Source organism: Thermobia domestica, chromosome 11, assembly GCF_964235325.1.
Source record: "Thermobia domestica chromosome 11, izTheDome1.hap1.1, whole genome shotgun sequence".
NCBI lineage: Eukaryota > Metazoa > Arthropoda > Insecta > Zygentoma > Lepismatidae > Thermobia > Thermobia domestica.
Genome location: NC_137464.1, coordinates 2,906,623 through 2,924,062, shown reverse-complemented (window position 1 = coordinate 2,924,062; position 17,440 = coordinate 2,906,623). Strand labels below are relative to the sequence as shown.

General features: G+C 39.5%; 2 protein-coding genes across 2 annotated transcripts in view; one reads left to right on the top strand and one right to left on the bottom strand.

Moving 5' to 3' along the window:
• Positions 1 to 17,440, bottom strand: part of Brf (Brf RNA polymerase III subunit) — a 222,165-nt gene that overhangs the window by 88,419 nt on the left and 116,306 nt on the right. The window lies entirely within an intron of this gene.
• The window catches only part of lute (BTB/POZ domain containing protein 3 lute), a 73,971-nt gene continuing 68,029 nt past the window's right edge, over positions 11,499 to 17,440 (top strand). The window contains exon 1 of the mRNA XM_081729915.1: positions 11,499 to 12,228. Within this exon, the coding sequence (XP_081586041.1) occupies positions 11,967 to 12,228 (262 nt within the window). The 5' untranslated portion in view covers positions 11,499 to 11,966. The remainder of the gene's footprint in view (positions 12,229 to 17,440) is intronic.

The following is a 17,440-nucleotide window of genomic DNA, read 5'->3' as shown; positions in this document are numbered from 1 at the left end:
CGTGACTGATGGTCTTAACACGTTAATTACCAGCAGGCTTTATTAACTCATACAGCAGTACCATCTGTTTCTCTCTAACATACTGAAAACGTCTTTAGAAAATGTATTTAGGTCAGTGGCGTCACTTGAGGGAAGTTACATCTGTAAAAAAATGATTTTGCCGCCAGAAGCTAAGGGTTGTGAGCTTACCTAATGTTCAACGAAATTAAAAAGTTTGTTACTGAATTCTCTCTCTTTCTCTCTCTCTCTCTGTGTGTGTGTGTGTGAGAGAGAGAGAGTGTGTGTGTGTTATTTTGCGAATTTTTCAATTTTGAGCCCTCCATTTGATAGAGCATCAAAAACTATCTGAAAGAGATATGGAATTTTTCGCGTCACTCTTACCGTTCCCAAGATATTGGCCAAAAAAAAGTTCCGATTTCTGGAGATTTAAAGAGTCGTATCTCGGGAACCGTAAGTCATAGGGAGATCATATTGGTGTTGATCAATACTTATGAGGATGGTGAATATTTTGGTAGCAAATAGTAACCGGCTGCCAAAAGTTCGAATTTCGGGAGATTTAAGAAGCTATATCTCGGGAACTGCAAGTCATAGACATATGATATTTTGCGAGTTTTTCAATTCTGAGCATATGTCTTCGTAAAACAACATATCGTAGAACGTTCTAACAGAACTTTTAAACAAAACACGTGGAAAAAAATTAGTACTGAAGGAAATTATAAATGGATAGATATATTACAAGAATTGTTTAATGAGTATAATAATAAAGTACATAGAACAATTGGTATAAAGCCTGTAGAAGTTAATAAGAAAAATTAATTCTTTTTAAGTTCGTTCTGGCAATGCTCTTGGAGCATTCTCAACTGGCTTTTATACTATAAATGGATAGATATATTACAAGAATTGTTTAATGAGTATAATAATAATAATAAAGTACATAGAACAATTGGTATAAAGTCTGTAGAAGTTAATAAGAAAAATTAATTCTTTTTAAGTTCGTTCTGGCAATGCTCTTGGAGCATTCTCAACTGGCTTTTATACTATAAATGGATAGATATATTACAAGAATTATTTAATGAGTATAATAATAAAGTACATAGAACAATTGGTATAAAACCTGTAGAAGTTAATAAGAAAAATCAATTCTTTTTAAGCTCGTTCTGGCAATGCTCTTGGAGCACTCTCAACTGGCTTTTATACTATAAATGGATAGATATATTACAACAATTGTTTAATGAGTATAATAATAATAATAAAGTACATAGAACAATTGGTATAAAGTCTGTAGAAGTTAATAAGAAAAATTAATTCTTTTTAAGTTCGTTCTGGCAATGCTCTTGGAGCATTCTCAACTGGCTTTTATACTATAAATGGATAGATATATTACAACAATTGTTTAATGAGTATAATAATAATAATAAAGTACATAGAACAATTGGTATAAAGTCTGTAGAAGTTAATAAGAAAAATTAATTCTTTTTAAGTTCGTTCTGGCAATGCTCTTGGAGCATTCTCAACTGGCTTTTATACTATAAATGGATAGATATATTACAAGAATTATTTAATGAGTATAATAATAAAGTACATAGAACAATTGGTATAAAACCTGTAGAAGTTAATAAGAAAAATCAATTCTTTTTAAGCTCGTTCTGGCAATGCTCTTGGAGCATTCTCAACTGGTTTAATTCTTATCTACAGTATAACTTCCTGAAGTTGTATGAAGCACTATTCACTAATAATAACATTTAAACTTTTAGCCATGTGACTTCCCTTAAGACAGCTGACATTACCACGAATATACTTAACAAAGAAATCGTTTGAAGGTCAGTATACCACAACAGACTTGTTTCTCCAGTTGACTTGGGAAATTAGCTAAATTATTCCCACATTCTAGTACCGATGTTATTTTGGTTTCCATAACTACAACTACTATTCGTATAATTGATATATAATTGATATGATATTCTGTGAAAACGAGGAGAAAGCAGAAAACCTTGACAACACTTATTTCAGAAACCGAATCTAAGAATCTACCTAGAACACTTATTCAATTTCTTTTAATAATGATTACATACTAAGAGATTTACACAAAGTGTAAATGAAATTTTGAGAACAAACAAGGACAGCTACTCTGGCAGAGAAAAGGATGTTTTGTCCAAATAACTTTAGTAAATATTCATCTAATATAAATAAAATAAAGTGTTTGTGTGTGTGTCTGTGTGCGGCCTGGGGACCAGACGAGTGGACCGAGAGTTACCAAACTTTGGTCACAGGTACCTTGGTCCAGGCCCCAGATCAAGACGAAGCGTTTTTTCAAACTTCGAATCAGGGGGTCTCAGGTGGAGGGGAGAATTACTGGGACATGTAAAAGTTGTAGAAAATGACCGATGCTAGTGTCCAATTCATAGTGTTCGCGGTCGCTGAGATCAATGGTGACACTTCCACAGGCGTTGACTTCAAACCAGAGGGTCTCAGAGGGTGTTTACTGGGATATGTAAAAGTAGTAGAAAATTACCGATATTTTTTTCTTTCTTTGTTCAGTTTGTTTACATAGATATTTCATCTGGCCCACTCGAAGAATGGGTATTTCAGTTGTGTAAAATAATTTAGCTTTAACAAGGAATTTAATGGTATAATAAAGTGAAGTTTTACAAGTTTTAAGAAGGCAAATGAAGTAATAAACTGGTGGAATGTAGTCGGTGAACCGCCACCAAATATAGCGATCTTTGTTCCTTAGACGATGGACTACTTGGGTCAGATTTCGCTCAGATTTGGCCAGTAGTAACTAAGAAACAATGTATCACATACATATGAAGTGAAATTATAAGGTCTCTTATGCTTACACCGAGAGCTAATAACACAGTGGAGTAAGGTATAACGCTGGCGTAATGGATTTAGGATTTGGATTTCTGGGCTTTCGGTATCTATGGTCATGTTAGCCCATCACGTATGAGGGATGACGTCCCTTGGCTATCACACTATTCGAGGAAAGGGAAGGAAGAAAGGATTGGGGAAGGAAGGAATGCATCATTCTGGCATTTGCCTTATATTATTGAGGAAAACTCAGGAAAACCTCATTCAGGATGGCTGGCCTGAAAAAAGCTTTTAGATTTTTCGACCGTGTCCACACCGGAAATCGAACCCGGGACCGCACGTACCAAAGGCGAGAGCATTAGCCACTACGCTACGCGGGACCACTGGGGAAATGGAATAATAGGTGAGGATAGTTCCGATTAGATTAATAATATGCATAGCGCGATTTTAAACATCGCGTATTTTGCTCTCACATGGCGTAAGAGTACCGTATGGGAAGTACTATAGAACGGCTATATCCATCGACAAGTGTCAGAGCAAAAGTGATATGAGAGACCGAGAAGTGTTTTTTTCGGAACTGATTCAGTATTGCAGGAATATGCCACCTCCTCCTTCTATTGAAGTCTGAAGAAACAGAAATCAGCCATTTCCAATTTCAACGTTAATGCTATAAAGCAAAAACGCCAAGAGATAGAAAGAACTGTTTTCAGACTCAGTGTCCCTAGAACAGATTCTGTATCCACCCTTATCTCTCTACTAAAACCGGAAGTGGTACAAATCTGCTACGACTTCCAGTATGACTATTGATATCTATAGAACAAAAATGGTAAGAGAATATAAGAAATGACTTTTTGGTATGAATCCGGAATTTCAGGAACGGATTTCATCTCGGTTCTTATTCGTTTACTGAAACCGGAAGTAGTAAAACTACTACAGTTTCCAGTTTCAATATTGATTCCTATATCGTAGTAGTTGTACAAGATAGCAAGAAAGCTGAGCTTTCGAGTGTATGAAACATGCGAAAGACAAAAGAATGTGCTCATTCATAAACAAAGGCGCGTGACCCATTTATTAAAAGAGAATGACCGGTAACACATCATGTCCTTGCTTTTCAAGTACTTGTGCTAACTGTTCTCATAGTGACGCACAGGATATGTGGATGGATAGGTGATGAAATAGTGTATTTACACGACACGAGCATCCAAAGCTAGCTTTAGACGAACACAATTGCACGTGTTGACACCAAACAATGTACGTAGACTGTTTAGGCTTTCCTTAATGAAAGTAGTTAATGCATTTAGGAGCTGTCCTATATGTCCCTGACCCCAATTCAGACGGCTCCTCATTTTAACACAAAGATCAGCACGCAGAATATTTCTTTTGTTTACATAGTTCCAAGTACAGTTGGGAAACCATGTTATACTAGGAAGTATTAACAAAGTAACATAATACGGAACAAATGTTCATTGTTGGTCCAGTGCAGTGGTTCACAACCGATGTGTCGCGACACACTAGTGTGTTACGCAGTCCTCTAAGGTGTGCCGCGAAATTTCATAATTTAAAGATCATGAAGAATTTAATATTAAAATCGAGACAGACTGTAGCAGTCAACACCTCCAGCGGTAGGAATAATGCTCAGTGCTATATAGAGTCATTATAAAAACTAATTGGTTTCACTATTATAATAGATATTATGATTATTATGATTATTATTATTATTATTATTATTTATAATAAAAATATCAAACAAATGTGTCGCGATGTCCCGGAAGTTCAGCAAAATGTGTTGTCAGTCGAAAAGATTGAGAACCACTGGTATAGTAGATAGTGACTATGGTTTTGTCCGAGGTCCCGAGATCGATTTCCGGTTTGAGATCATGGAACGCAGTATAGTGGTTTAGATCCTACATTGAACTGTAGGCTCGTCGTAAAAAAAGCCTCGCTGCTGACAAAGCACATAAAAATCAATCAATCAATGATAAGAATTTAGAATTTTTAGAAAGAAGTTCGCCAGGATCTATATCTGTGTTTTTACGAATTCGCGAATATCTCATTTCCCACGCATTATGAACCGGTGAATGTTGAAATCTGAGCTTTGTGTCACTGTTAATATTGGAACAACTTCTACCTTGTTTCGACAACGTCTGAATTTTAAATTAAGTTTGCTTCGATACATTTTTTTAAGTGATTCGCAAGTAACATAAAGTTTACGACTTCCAACGTGTTTCTCTCGGAATCAAGACTTTGCACATTTGCCAGTTCGTGATGCATGGGAAATGAGATATTCGCCAGTTCGTGATGCATGGGAAATGAGATATTCGCCAGTTCGTGATGCATGGGAAATGAGATATTCGCCAGTTCGTGATGCATGGGGAATGAGATATTCGCCAGTTCGTGATGCATGGGGAATGAGATATTCGCCAGTTCGTGATGCATGGGAAATGAGATATTCGCCAGTTCGTGATGCATGGGAAATGAGATATTCGCCAGTTCGTGATGCATGGGAAATGAGATATTCGCCAGTTCGTGATGCATGGGAAATGAGATATTCGCCAGTTCGTGATGCATGGGAAATGAGATATTCGCCAGTTCGTGATGCATGGGAAATGAGATATTCGCCAGTTCGTGATGCATGGGAAATGAGATATTCGCCAGTTCGTGATGCATGGGAAATGAGATATTCGCCAGTTCGTGATGCATGGGGAATGAGATATTCGCCAGTTCGTGATGCATGGGAAATGAGATATTCGCCAGTTCGTGATGCATGGGGAATGAGATATTCGCCAGTTCGTGATGCATGGGAAATGAGATATTCGCCAGTTCGTGATGCATGGGGAATGAGATATTCGCCAGTTCGTGATGCATGGGAAATGAGATATTCGCCAGTTCGTGATGCATGGGAAATGAGATATTCGCCAGTTCGTGATGCATGGGGAATGAGATATTCGCCAGTTCGTGATGCATGGGAAATGAGATATTCGCCAGTTCGTGATGCATGGGAAATGAGATATTCGCCAGTTCGTGATGCATGGGAAATGAGATATTCGCCAGTTCGTGATGCATGGGAAATGAGATATTCGCCAGTTCGTGATGCATGGGGAATGAGATATTCGCCAGTTCGTGATGCATGGGGAATGAGATATTCGCCAGTTCGTGATGCATGGGGAATGAGATATTCGCCAGTTCGTGATGCATGGGAAATGAGATATTCGCCAGTTCGTGATGCATGGGAAATGAGATATTCGCCAGTTCGTGATGCATGGGGAATGAGATATTCGCCAGTTCGTGATGCATGGGAAATGAGATATTCGCCAGTTCGTGATGCATGGGGAATGAGATATTCGCCAGTTCGTGATGCATGGGGAATGAGATATTCACCAGTTCGTGATGCATGGGAAATGAGATATTCGCCAGTTCGTGATGCATGGGAAATGAGATATTCACCAGTTCGTGATGCATGGGAAATGAGATATTCGCCAGTTCGTGATGCATGGGAAATGAGATATTCGCCAGTTCGTGATGCATGGGAAATGAGATATTCACCAGTTCGTGAAAACCTCGACGATACGTTCAAGATACCATGTCAACATACACCACGTAGTAAATCTAATCGAAATGGCCAGTCTCCAGATTCGAACTCGCAACGACTCCTCAGACAGCCCGACAGTAAATGAGAAACCACAGTGTTCACAAAGACACATCACTTTCGAGACATTATTTTTATGACATCTTTTAGAGATAAGGGAGCTTCTGCTCTTCTCTCGGAGGAAACAGATATGGTGTGGGTCAATGAAAAGTTGACCCACGAACCATCGTGACCCACTCTAACTCACGACCCACCATGACCTACCACCCACCAAAACCCATCACGATCCACTCTGACTCATGAGTCACGCCCTCCTCTCCACTGACTAAAGAGTTTACACTTGTAATAAAACAAAGTTGTGAAATTATCATTAAACAGAGTTTGAATATCTGCGGTCAATTGTTCGATATAAAATGGTAAAGTGTATGTCATGGGTTACGATGAATTTCAATTTAATTATCATATATAATTATTTCTTTGTTGAATTACAGATACTTTTCAGTGGGAAATTGAATGAAATTTGAAAGTCTCAAATCAAGGTAAAATAGGCCAACGTAAAGGAAAAGACAGTGTAAAATTCGACTGTGTCTCGAAAGTCAAGCAGTAAGTCCTATTGCTATTATTTCAATTACAAATATCAATATCGAGAACTGCCTGAAGTTATTTTTCTTCACTTAGATGTAGACCCTACTAAAGCAATCCTCCAAGAGAAGACTGGATACAGTGCGCAAGATGCATTGAATGGTGGCATGAACAATGCACATCATATGAAGGAGTGGGCACCTTCATCTATGATAAGTGTTAATGCTCCTTAGGGTGCGTACTCTTGCCCCTTAGATTTCGTATTCTTGCCCCACATACAGAGGCAAGAGGCAAGAGTACGAATTTGAGTATTTTCATTTTACGAATTTTAGTTCCTCCAAAGACAGAAGTATATGAAAGTTGAGTTCACATTTTGTAAAGCAAAGTTGAAGCTTTTTGTTCCATGTAAAAGTTTTCCGATGTAACAATTGTTTACCAAAATATATGTTCAATTGAAATTTGCGTACTCTTGCCTCTTTTCTCTACTAATCTCAGATAAGTAAATAGAAACAAATTAAAAAGGAAAAAAAAATGGACGCCTCTAAAGTAAAACGTAGACTAATTCACCAGTGTTCAAACGATGCTGTCTATAATGCACTGAGCACAGCGGGGTCGGTATATCAGAGTGGGTCACTGTGGGTGGTGGGTTGCTGTGGGACATGTCCTGTTGACCCAAGACCCAATGATCTAATTCATCTCTGGAAGAAAACCCTAATGGTAAATATTCCACGTTCGTTAAATCAATGCCTGAATCACTTTAATGATGTTTCAATGTTAAAACTACTATATTTAAATTTCAAACACGCATAATCGAACTCCGGGCTAGCGCGCACCTTTCGTGCACGTTTCATTTCCGACGGAGGAGCACTGAGCACATTACCGTGGTTTAGATTCCACCTTTAAAACTGTAGGTCCACGTCTCCCACAGCGTCGACGTTGAAAAGGACGCTAAACTTAAACATAAGAACATAGTATGAGCGAAGTCATGCAGGTCTTACAAGCAACACTATTTGTTCCCTCATCATCATCATGATCATCATCATCATATTATTATTATTATTATTATTATTATTATTATTATTATTATTATTATTATTATTATTATTATTATTATTATTATTATTATTATTATTATTATTATTAAAAATATTCATACGAAGCCGATAAAGTTATTGCTTTGGAAATGTTAATATTAAAACAGGTTGATTGCCAAGATGATTTGAGGGTACTCGTCCCAGGAGGCCGAAAATTTCTTCTTGCCTTTTGCTCGATTATGGGTAGTCATGCTCATGGTCTTACAGTAATTTGTGACAACGAGCATCATATATGATGCTCAAGAACCTGAATAGGTTAGTAATTTGTGATATCAAGCATGAACATCATATATTGTGCTCATGGCCCCACAGAGAAATAAGGTGAGCACCACATATGATGCTCCTGGCAGTCAACCTATTAAGAACAAATGTTCGGAAGCAAGTCCGCCAAGGTTTGCACTTAATGGCACTCTCCCGATATTTATCTAGTGGGACCATGAAGAAATCTTGCATAAATGTCAATTAATATTAATGTGCTCGTTTGGCAATATTAAATTAGTTCAGACCTCACACTGAGACTAATGCTTTTAAGTTTAATACTAGAACGGAAACAATAAGTCTGGTGAAGCAAATAACAAGGATTAGGAATTCGATTTCTTTGCTTTCGGCCATGTTAACCAGTGGCGTAACTAAAGGTTTGGGGGCCCTCCCGCAGATAGCGTGGAGCAGGGCCCCTTCTCTACGTCTCACTTCACAATTTGGGGACCCCCTGATGGCTTGAGGCCTCCCCCACAATGCGGGGTCTGCGGGCTCTTATTTACGCCCCTGATGTTAACCCATCATCGATTACACTATCCGAGGAAAGGGAAGGAAGAGAAAGGAAGGACTATTATGTTAGGTACCATCTCGCCATTTGCCTGGAGGAAAAACCTCACTCAGGATGGGTGGTCTTTAAAAGTTCTTACACTTTTTCTACTGAGTGTCCCCACCGGGAACTGAACCCGGAATCGGCAACTAACAAGCATACCCGTACTTCATGTCACCTTTGCTGCACGGAGTTATCGGTTCAATTCCCGGTAGGAAAACGTTGAAATTTGAACGCATTACAGAGATTCGGGATTCACTTTAAACAGGAAGGAGGTGTTCAAGTCTCATACAGCCTTGGTACTGAAGAGGGACTACTGCAGTCAAGCTCAATTACTTTTCATAAGAATCGTTGCGGACTGACACTGCGCATGCAAATAAATCCGAAATATTATTTTGTGGACATTTCGAAGTTCAACTCTATTCTGATATACAGAAACCGACTGTCGTGAAGTATCGGGTTCGATTCTCGGTGGGAGCACTCGGTCGAAAAAGTGTAAAAGCTTTTTCAGGCCAGCCACCCTGAATGACGTTTTCCTGGGTTTTCCTCATTCACACGGGGTGGTACCTAAGTTATAGATCCCAGGCCGCTTCCTTCCTTCCCTTTCCCCGGATTGTGTGCTCGCCGAGGGACGTCATCCCTCAAAACGTGACGGGCTAAATGGACTTAGATGCCGAAAGCCCAGAAATCTAAATCCTAAATCCTGTTGTGAAATATGACAAGCAGGAACTGGGAAGAGTGATTTGAGTGGTAATAAATTAAATTCGTTGTTCACTGTGGAGAAAGAGTCCGCAGGCTAACACTGGAAGGTTAATTATGAACAGCATTTTTAGTTTGTTGTTTTTTTTTTTTTTTCGGATTACCCACGATTTTCGCTATCCCCGTTGCCCCTACCACCCAATTGAGCGGCTTCACTGTAGTAGCAACATTGCTCTCACTCACAGGACTGTCTCTCAGGTTTAGCACTACAAGACTGCCGTAGCTGATAAGGAAATATGGGGGGAGTGGTAACGGCTGTCATTCAGTCAAAAGCACCAGTGCCGTAAACTAGACGAGAAAAGCGGAAGCGCTATAACAGTACGTTTCGGAAGACGAATAACGTCGGTGGATTGAGATTGAAGTGGCACGTGGGTCCAGTGCGAAGCAATGTTTTCAGTAGGGATGGCCACAAAGTTCCGTTTTCGGCAGAACCGGTTTCGCGAGGAACCGGTTCTGAAAACCGGATCTCCAGAACTTAGATTCAAAAACCTGGTTCGAGAACCGGATCTTAGGAACCGGTTCCAGACCTGCATCCGAAAAACCGGTTCCGGAACTGGAACTTCTAGAATCGGATCCGTTCAGAGCCGAAAACCGGTTCCACCAGGAACCGATTCTGGCTAACCCTAGTTTTCAGGGACTTCTTGAAACCCTTTTCGCCAAATGACGGAACTACTTCACAGAAAGCTTTACGTCACAAGAGTAACCATCAACCGTGTAGTATGGCGGTCTTTGCGAAACATCGACAAAGATTGACGCGCTGACGGAGTATGACGCTTTTCATAGTGATAATGACTACATTGAAGGAATGTAACAGGTGTTCTTCTGTGCATAAAGTCAGATATACGAATTATAATGATGTTGTCATTACTTTTTATTCAGTTCTTGTATGTTTGTAATGTCCTCAGCATTTGTTAATGAAAATAAATGAATTAATATTGATTAATGAATTATAACGTCCATCTTCAGCGCCGAAGCTACATGCAGAATCATTATTTCGGGTTGTATCAGAAGCAAGTACTTTACCAGGACCCGCTCCGCTACCCACCTGACCATACAACATTCCAATTAGCCTTTCGAAACTTCTAGACTATAATATCACTCTGCTAGCCATTATTCTTCTTTGTTTATACTAGGCAATGAAACAACGGCGGCTCTTGAGGGAAGTTACACCGATAAATATTTAAAGTGTATCCCTAAAAGCTACGGAAGAAAGCTCCATACAACTTTAAAAAGCTAGGTTTCCCATAATTAGTACATTAAGTAAGCTTCCTTCTTTTAGCTTGCAGAGAAAAAAATATGACTTCCCTCAAGATCCGCCACTGCAATGAAATGATACAAAATAATGAATCGGTGTGCACTCTGGTCATGGGTTTCCACACTCTTTTTTCACACGTTCCAAAAATAGTTTAGCTCCTTCATAATAGCTTTGTATTCGTAGATGAGCAAAGGTGAAATATCAAATGCTACACTAGAAAAAAAGAAAAAGAAAGAAAAGAAAACAAAAGCAAAAGAAAAAATACCAAAAAAATACTAAACTTTGCCTAACTTCTCAATGCAAATCAGTGCTTCTTATTGTGAAAAAAAAAACTTGATATATCGTCTATTCGTCAGCAGAACTATTGAAATAACTCCAAGCAAAAGTAAAAAAAAAAAAAAAAAAAAACCTATTCTTAGCTCTAGAAGAAAGCAATAGCATTAAATCCGTGAGCAAGAGTTCTAATAAAGTTGAACAATGACATGGTCAATCTCGCATGAGAACCAGAGAACGATTTCCGTAGCGTGTTCGATTACAAAACAAGCAAAGCGGATATGCTTCAGTTGCTCTCCATACGAGATAGAGCAGAGTGCATGAAGCGGCAACGTTGTGTTGTGTCCCGATGACAGGTGGAACTCTACCTGTAGAGTTGCTCGCACATCCCCATTGTCTTGCGGAGGCCGAGGTGCTGTTCCATCCACTCTCGCTTTCGTCCGCTCCGCTGAGCAAACAAAACACTTTTCCTCGCGACTCCTACATCTCAGTAGTGGATTGACCAGTTGGTGCCCAAACCTAGGAAGTCGCTTTCCAGTTCCACGTTCAATGTCGGCGCTACGACCTCCACGCTGCACTTAACTATTTAGTTGCAGCAACGCCTTCCGAATGATCGTCGCAATGTAGTGCTGTGGGGTCTCAAGCAGGTGGAGATAGAATGTGATCTCGAGTGGAACATCAAATGACACGCGTTTCAATTCATTCATTAATTATTGAGTGTCCAGTGCAACACAAACCCGAGACTTTAGATGTGATGAAGAAAAGCCCACTTTCTGGCCACTGAGAACACCGCACAGCGCCATGCTCTACGAGCCCCGTAACAAATCCCACCACATTGGTAGGTATGTCATACGGTGGTTCATCTCCCAAGCAGACATCTGGTTGATTATTTACAAGTGTGCCCAGCTGATTGCTCGCATTCAGAGGCCTCTAGCGAATTTCGCGTTTGAAGAAGAGGAGGAGGACGAGGAGGACATGGATTTGGAGGAATGCCTCCTCACTTGGCGAAACAGCAGAAGAGGACGAGATCAGAGGGACAGATACAGAATAACCGATCAGACAGGTAGGTCACACATAGATCACTTAAGTGTCACTAAATGACCGAAGGCTAAGCTGTACACCTAATCACTTAAGCTTTTCACATAAAATCACTTACACTAAAACTAACTCCTTGCGTCGCAATACATCAAGGGTTATAGTCAGCCTGACATATATATATATATATATATATATATATATATATATATATATATATATATATATATATATATATATATATATATATATATATATATATATATATATATTAGATAGGTGATATGTGGTTAGCTCATCGGCGCTCATTGTGGTTATTCTGACTTTCCAGACGAAATTCTTTGAGAATTCCTTCAACTTTTCTCGATGGTCTAGGGGTTAGCGTGTGTGCATGTGTTACATTGGGTCCCAGGTTCGATTTCCAGTGGAACAGCCTTGAAATTTGAACACATTAGGATGGTTCAGATTCCACCTGAAACTGTAGATCCAAGTCTCATATACCCTCGATACTGAAAGAAAAGCACAACTCCATCAGACAAACAACAAACAGAATTACTGCAGTTTTCTCACGACGCTATTAACGTCGAAAACTATGTACGGGTACTGGAAATTGACCACGGGACCGCAAGTTCAAAAGCATGTGCGCTAACCATTCAGTTACGCACAGTTATGACCATAGTAAATTTTATTTGAACACTAATAAAGAAGTCTTGTGCAGAAAATGGACCTTGGACTGCCGAATCGTTACAACGCTTTTTTACTCTTCTTCCCCAATCTGTTACTAATTTCACACAGCAGTGTGTTAGAAACAAGTAACTATATGTATTAATCCCAGGGGCGTACGTAGGGGGTGGGTCCTGGGGGTCCGGACCCCGCGAAATCCCGACTTTTTTTTATAAATGTAGTCTACTTTTAGGGGCAATTTTAGAAATTTTCATATAATTTAGCCTCAAATTGTATTTGGACTCCCCTTCCGAAACGCCTTAGACCCCTCCCGAAATAAAGTCCTGCGTACGTACTGATCACTCCAACTAACTATTTTAAATCAATACGACAGCTACTGATACGCTACATCTGCAGGGGACTATAGCCCACCAAACTTATCTTTTATTCTAGTTTTCAAATGCCTCTCAAGCGGCCATGCGATTACAATACATGCTTTTCATAATCTTGCCTCGAGATCGATACCTAGAAAAAAGTGTCTGTAGTTCGATCCGGTATCCTCGGTATTGGCAAGGGCCGTTCAACTCCAATAAATTACTTTTAGTTAACTGATGTATGGCTTCATGCGGCACCATTCCTAGATTAGAAACCAAAGTCCCTATATGCTAATTCAAAATGTGGATGTGTACACACAGGGAATGAACCCGAGACAACATGCACTCACGGAAAGCACGCCAAAAAAAAATCGGTAAATCTCTAAAATAAAAATAAGAAACTGGCAAATCATTAAATATGTTCATTGGTTCTATCCGATAGTGTAGTGGGTGGCGCGTAGTCTCGGGTTTGATTCCCGGTGGGAAAGCATTAACAAATGTTAACACATTTTGGTGGCTTGGATTTTACCTTACGCTGTAGGTTATCGTCTCATAAAGATCGAATACGGAAAGGGACGCTAAAATTCAATAAATAAACAATCATTCTGTCCCCCTCATCAACTCAAAGTAGGGCATAACTTTGATTAATTTTTAACGGAACATTAGCGTTTTATCATCTTATTTCGGTGGTACAACTATCAGGAAATGATATCTTTCAGTTTAACGTCTTACGATTATGCCCATTAGGCTAAGGGAGACTATGATTAAGGCAAGTGAATGACTATGGAAGAATTGGTGGAGTGAGAAAGTGGGAGGAATCGGGAGTACCCCGAGAAAACCCACGGACACAATGTTGTCCACCACAAACGTATTTGGGTGGGGATCGAACCACGGACCCCATGCACCAGAGGTAAGTGCTCTACCACTGAGCCACCGTGCCCCCCCCCCGCACAATTATAAGGAGTGTCTATACCCCATGCCCTTGATGCGCCCGCAATACTTTCTCCTACTAACATGTTAACCCCTCCAAAAAAAAAAAAGCCGCAACACCATTTCAAAAGTTAGTCAATGGTTCTAAAAGTGTTGTCTTGCGTAAAAAGTATTCTCTTCTATGAATGCTGTTAACGCTAATTTTTAGTTGCTGGTTTGTTTAAAATGTTAGTGTTAACTTTTCCAACTCCGTAAGATTTCACCGACGTAACTTACGTCATGACCCTCTCCTCTTATTGGCACTTTTGGAATTTAATGTGAGGCGATAAGAAACCACCAGAGATCCGTATGGGAAATTTTCAATAGATCACACCACGTGAACATTTCATCTTTCTCTAGTTTTTTTTTTCTTTCTCATCTATTAACAAATATCTGCAGACCGAAATAAATTATAGTCTGATGGTGCCAGGTCCAAGCTATATGGTGGATAAATTAAAACCTCACATCCAAGTACTTGCAATTTCCGACGTATTATTCAAGATTTGGACAAGTAAGTCACCCGCTACGATTTAGTTTAAGCATTGGTGGAAACTGTCGAAAAGGTGTTTAAGGCAAATTCATCTAAAAATAAATTTGGCTTGAAAACCTGTTTTAGTATTTTTTTTTTCAAAACTATACTTACTTTCAGGATACGACTCGTATATGGACATTGGACCTAATTATTAATGGATTACAAATTCACCAAAATCATAATACATCATCAGCCACATACTTGTCATTAAGGGTCTTCACTACAGCGAAATTAAACTACCGCTAATTTTAGAGTTTTGCTGTAATATCTTCAAAACAAATAAAAAATATTCGAAAAGCAGAAACCTAGTGAACTAGATAATACGATTTTGCATGTGATACCGTTATCACAACTCATCTATCTGCTTTCGATTTGCAACTGCAGATAGATTTAGCATTTTTTGCTGGCTTTGTAAATAGCGGCATACCAAAAGCACATAAGTGAATCGTGGTGAAGGACTGAAGGTATCACATACAAAATCGTATTGTCTAGTTCACTACGTTCTGCTTCTCGAATATTTTTATTTGTTTTGAAGATATTACAGAAAAACTCTAAAATTAGCGGTAGTTTAATTTCGCTGTAGTGAAGATCCTTATGCCGAAGTCATTCACTGCAAACCGTCATCTTTTCAAATACCTAACAGGATACATTTTGATTTTTATGTTTTGAAACTTGTAGCAATAGTGACACTTTAATTCGGATGTCATTTTACACTTCGACAGAAACTTCCTTTGCCTCTCATAACCATAGCAACGAAGCTCTCCAGTTAGTTATAAAGCCCACCAATTGTAGGTCAAACAGCCTCCCATGGACAAAAATCACAAGAAAAGAGAACTGGCAGAATCAATGGAATTTCTCCCGTAATAGAGTTGCACGTTCCATGTTGATGCACTGAAGTGCATACTGTCTTAATGTTATGCAGATGAACTTGTCACGAATTAAGCATTTCTTCCGGGCGCTCATTCAGATCCACATATATTCTCACACCTCTGTAGGTTTTCAATCTTATGGTTAGTTCTTATACTTCCCGATTACACTGCGGAGGAACAGTTGCTTTAGCTAACAGCAAAAAATAATTTACAGACAGGGACGAGTAATAGTTGCTTCTTCGCCTTTTAACTGGAATGTTATGACGTGAAGACACTTAACTTAGGTGCGTCGAAGTGATATGAAATGTTCTAAGGCTACAATATTCTGTGATTATATATGTTCGTCTGCTTTGTACTTCACTCGCCATTTTCAAATACACTCACATCAATGCACTTGGACGAGAGTACCACACATCCCCTTTACATAAAAAAAGTAATTATTATTCGCGCGTGTATGTAGAGCTCCTTCGTGACTAAGGAGTTAGCGTACGCGCTTTTGGCGTGGGAGACTCAAGTTCGATTCCCGGCGGGAACACATGTGGTTCAAATTCCACGTTAATCAGTAGATCTACGTCTCATATAGCCTCGCTGTTAAACGGGACGTTAAACTTAAAATCAACTCAATTCGCGTGTGTGTGTGCTGTGTTGTTAATGGTTACACAAATGCAATAACATACCTAGCTTTACGTTTGACAATATGGTATGCCCTTTAGCCTAAAGGGACAAACGATTAATGAAATTAAATACTGATGGAAAAAGTGAGAGGAAACGGGAGAATTCCAAGAGAACCTACCAGAGTCTCTCCGGTGTTCCTACAACCCAATGTGTCTAAAGTGAATGGTTCTGGATTTGATATCCGGTGTGGATGCTTGCTTTGACTACCAATGCGACTAGGAGGGCACCATCGCTCAGTGATGGAGCACTTACCTCTGGTGCGTGAGTTCCTGCTTCTGTTCCCGGCCAAATAAGTTTGTGGTGGACAACACCGTGTTCGTAGGTTTTCTTGGGGTACTCCCGTTTCCTCCCACTTTCTCATTCCACCATTTCTTCCATCATCATTCACTTGCCTTGATCATCTTTTCTCTTAGCCTAAATAGCATAATCGTGGGACGTTAAACTGAAATATTTCATTTCCGACTAGTGCTCTGGATACCGCTGTCCATGAAGCGACATCAAACAGAACTGTCTGGCGGGAAATAACATAGAGCTCTTTCAGTAGAAAAATGCAACACTTCGAGACGAGACTGCTGTAACACTTGTCTCGTCGGAAATCATAACTTTGAAATGAAATGAAATCTTTGAGTTTTACGTCCCACGGTTGTGCCGGTTAGGCTAAAGCAGACGATGATGATAAGTAATGAATGAAATGGTGGAATAAAGAAAGTGGAAGGAAACGGGAGAATCACGAGGAAACCCACGCACACGGTGTTTGTCCACCACAAAGTTCACTTGGCGGGGGCTCGGATCGAACCCAGGACCCCAAGCACCAGAATCGTAACTTTGAATCCTACCTTTTAATCAGTTGGTCCTGTCTCATTCTGTCTCGCCCTTGGGTGAGCAAATGAACGTTAAACTCCAGTTTATCACAGAAACTCGCTCTGAGTTAAACGATCGTTCCCGGAGTTAGAGAAGATGAATGTTATTGTGGCAGTTTATTAGAGTTACATCACATTCCTTATCTAAAATCGTTAAGGTGTGTAGTATATTCGCTGGAAACATTTTTTTTTCCTCCTTCAAGTTCAAATGCATTGTTAAGTGTAAAGAAAAAAGGTCTTCCTTTGGTTCTACTATCTCATAAAATTGCGTCACAATGGAAAAACATGAGTGTCATGA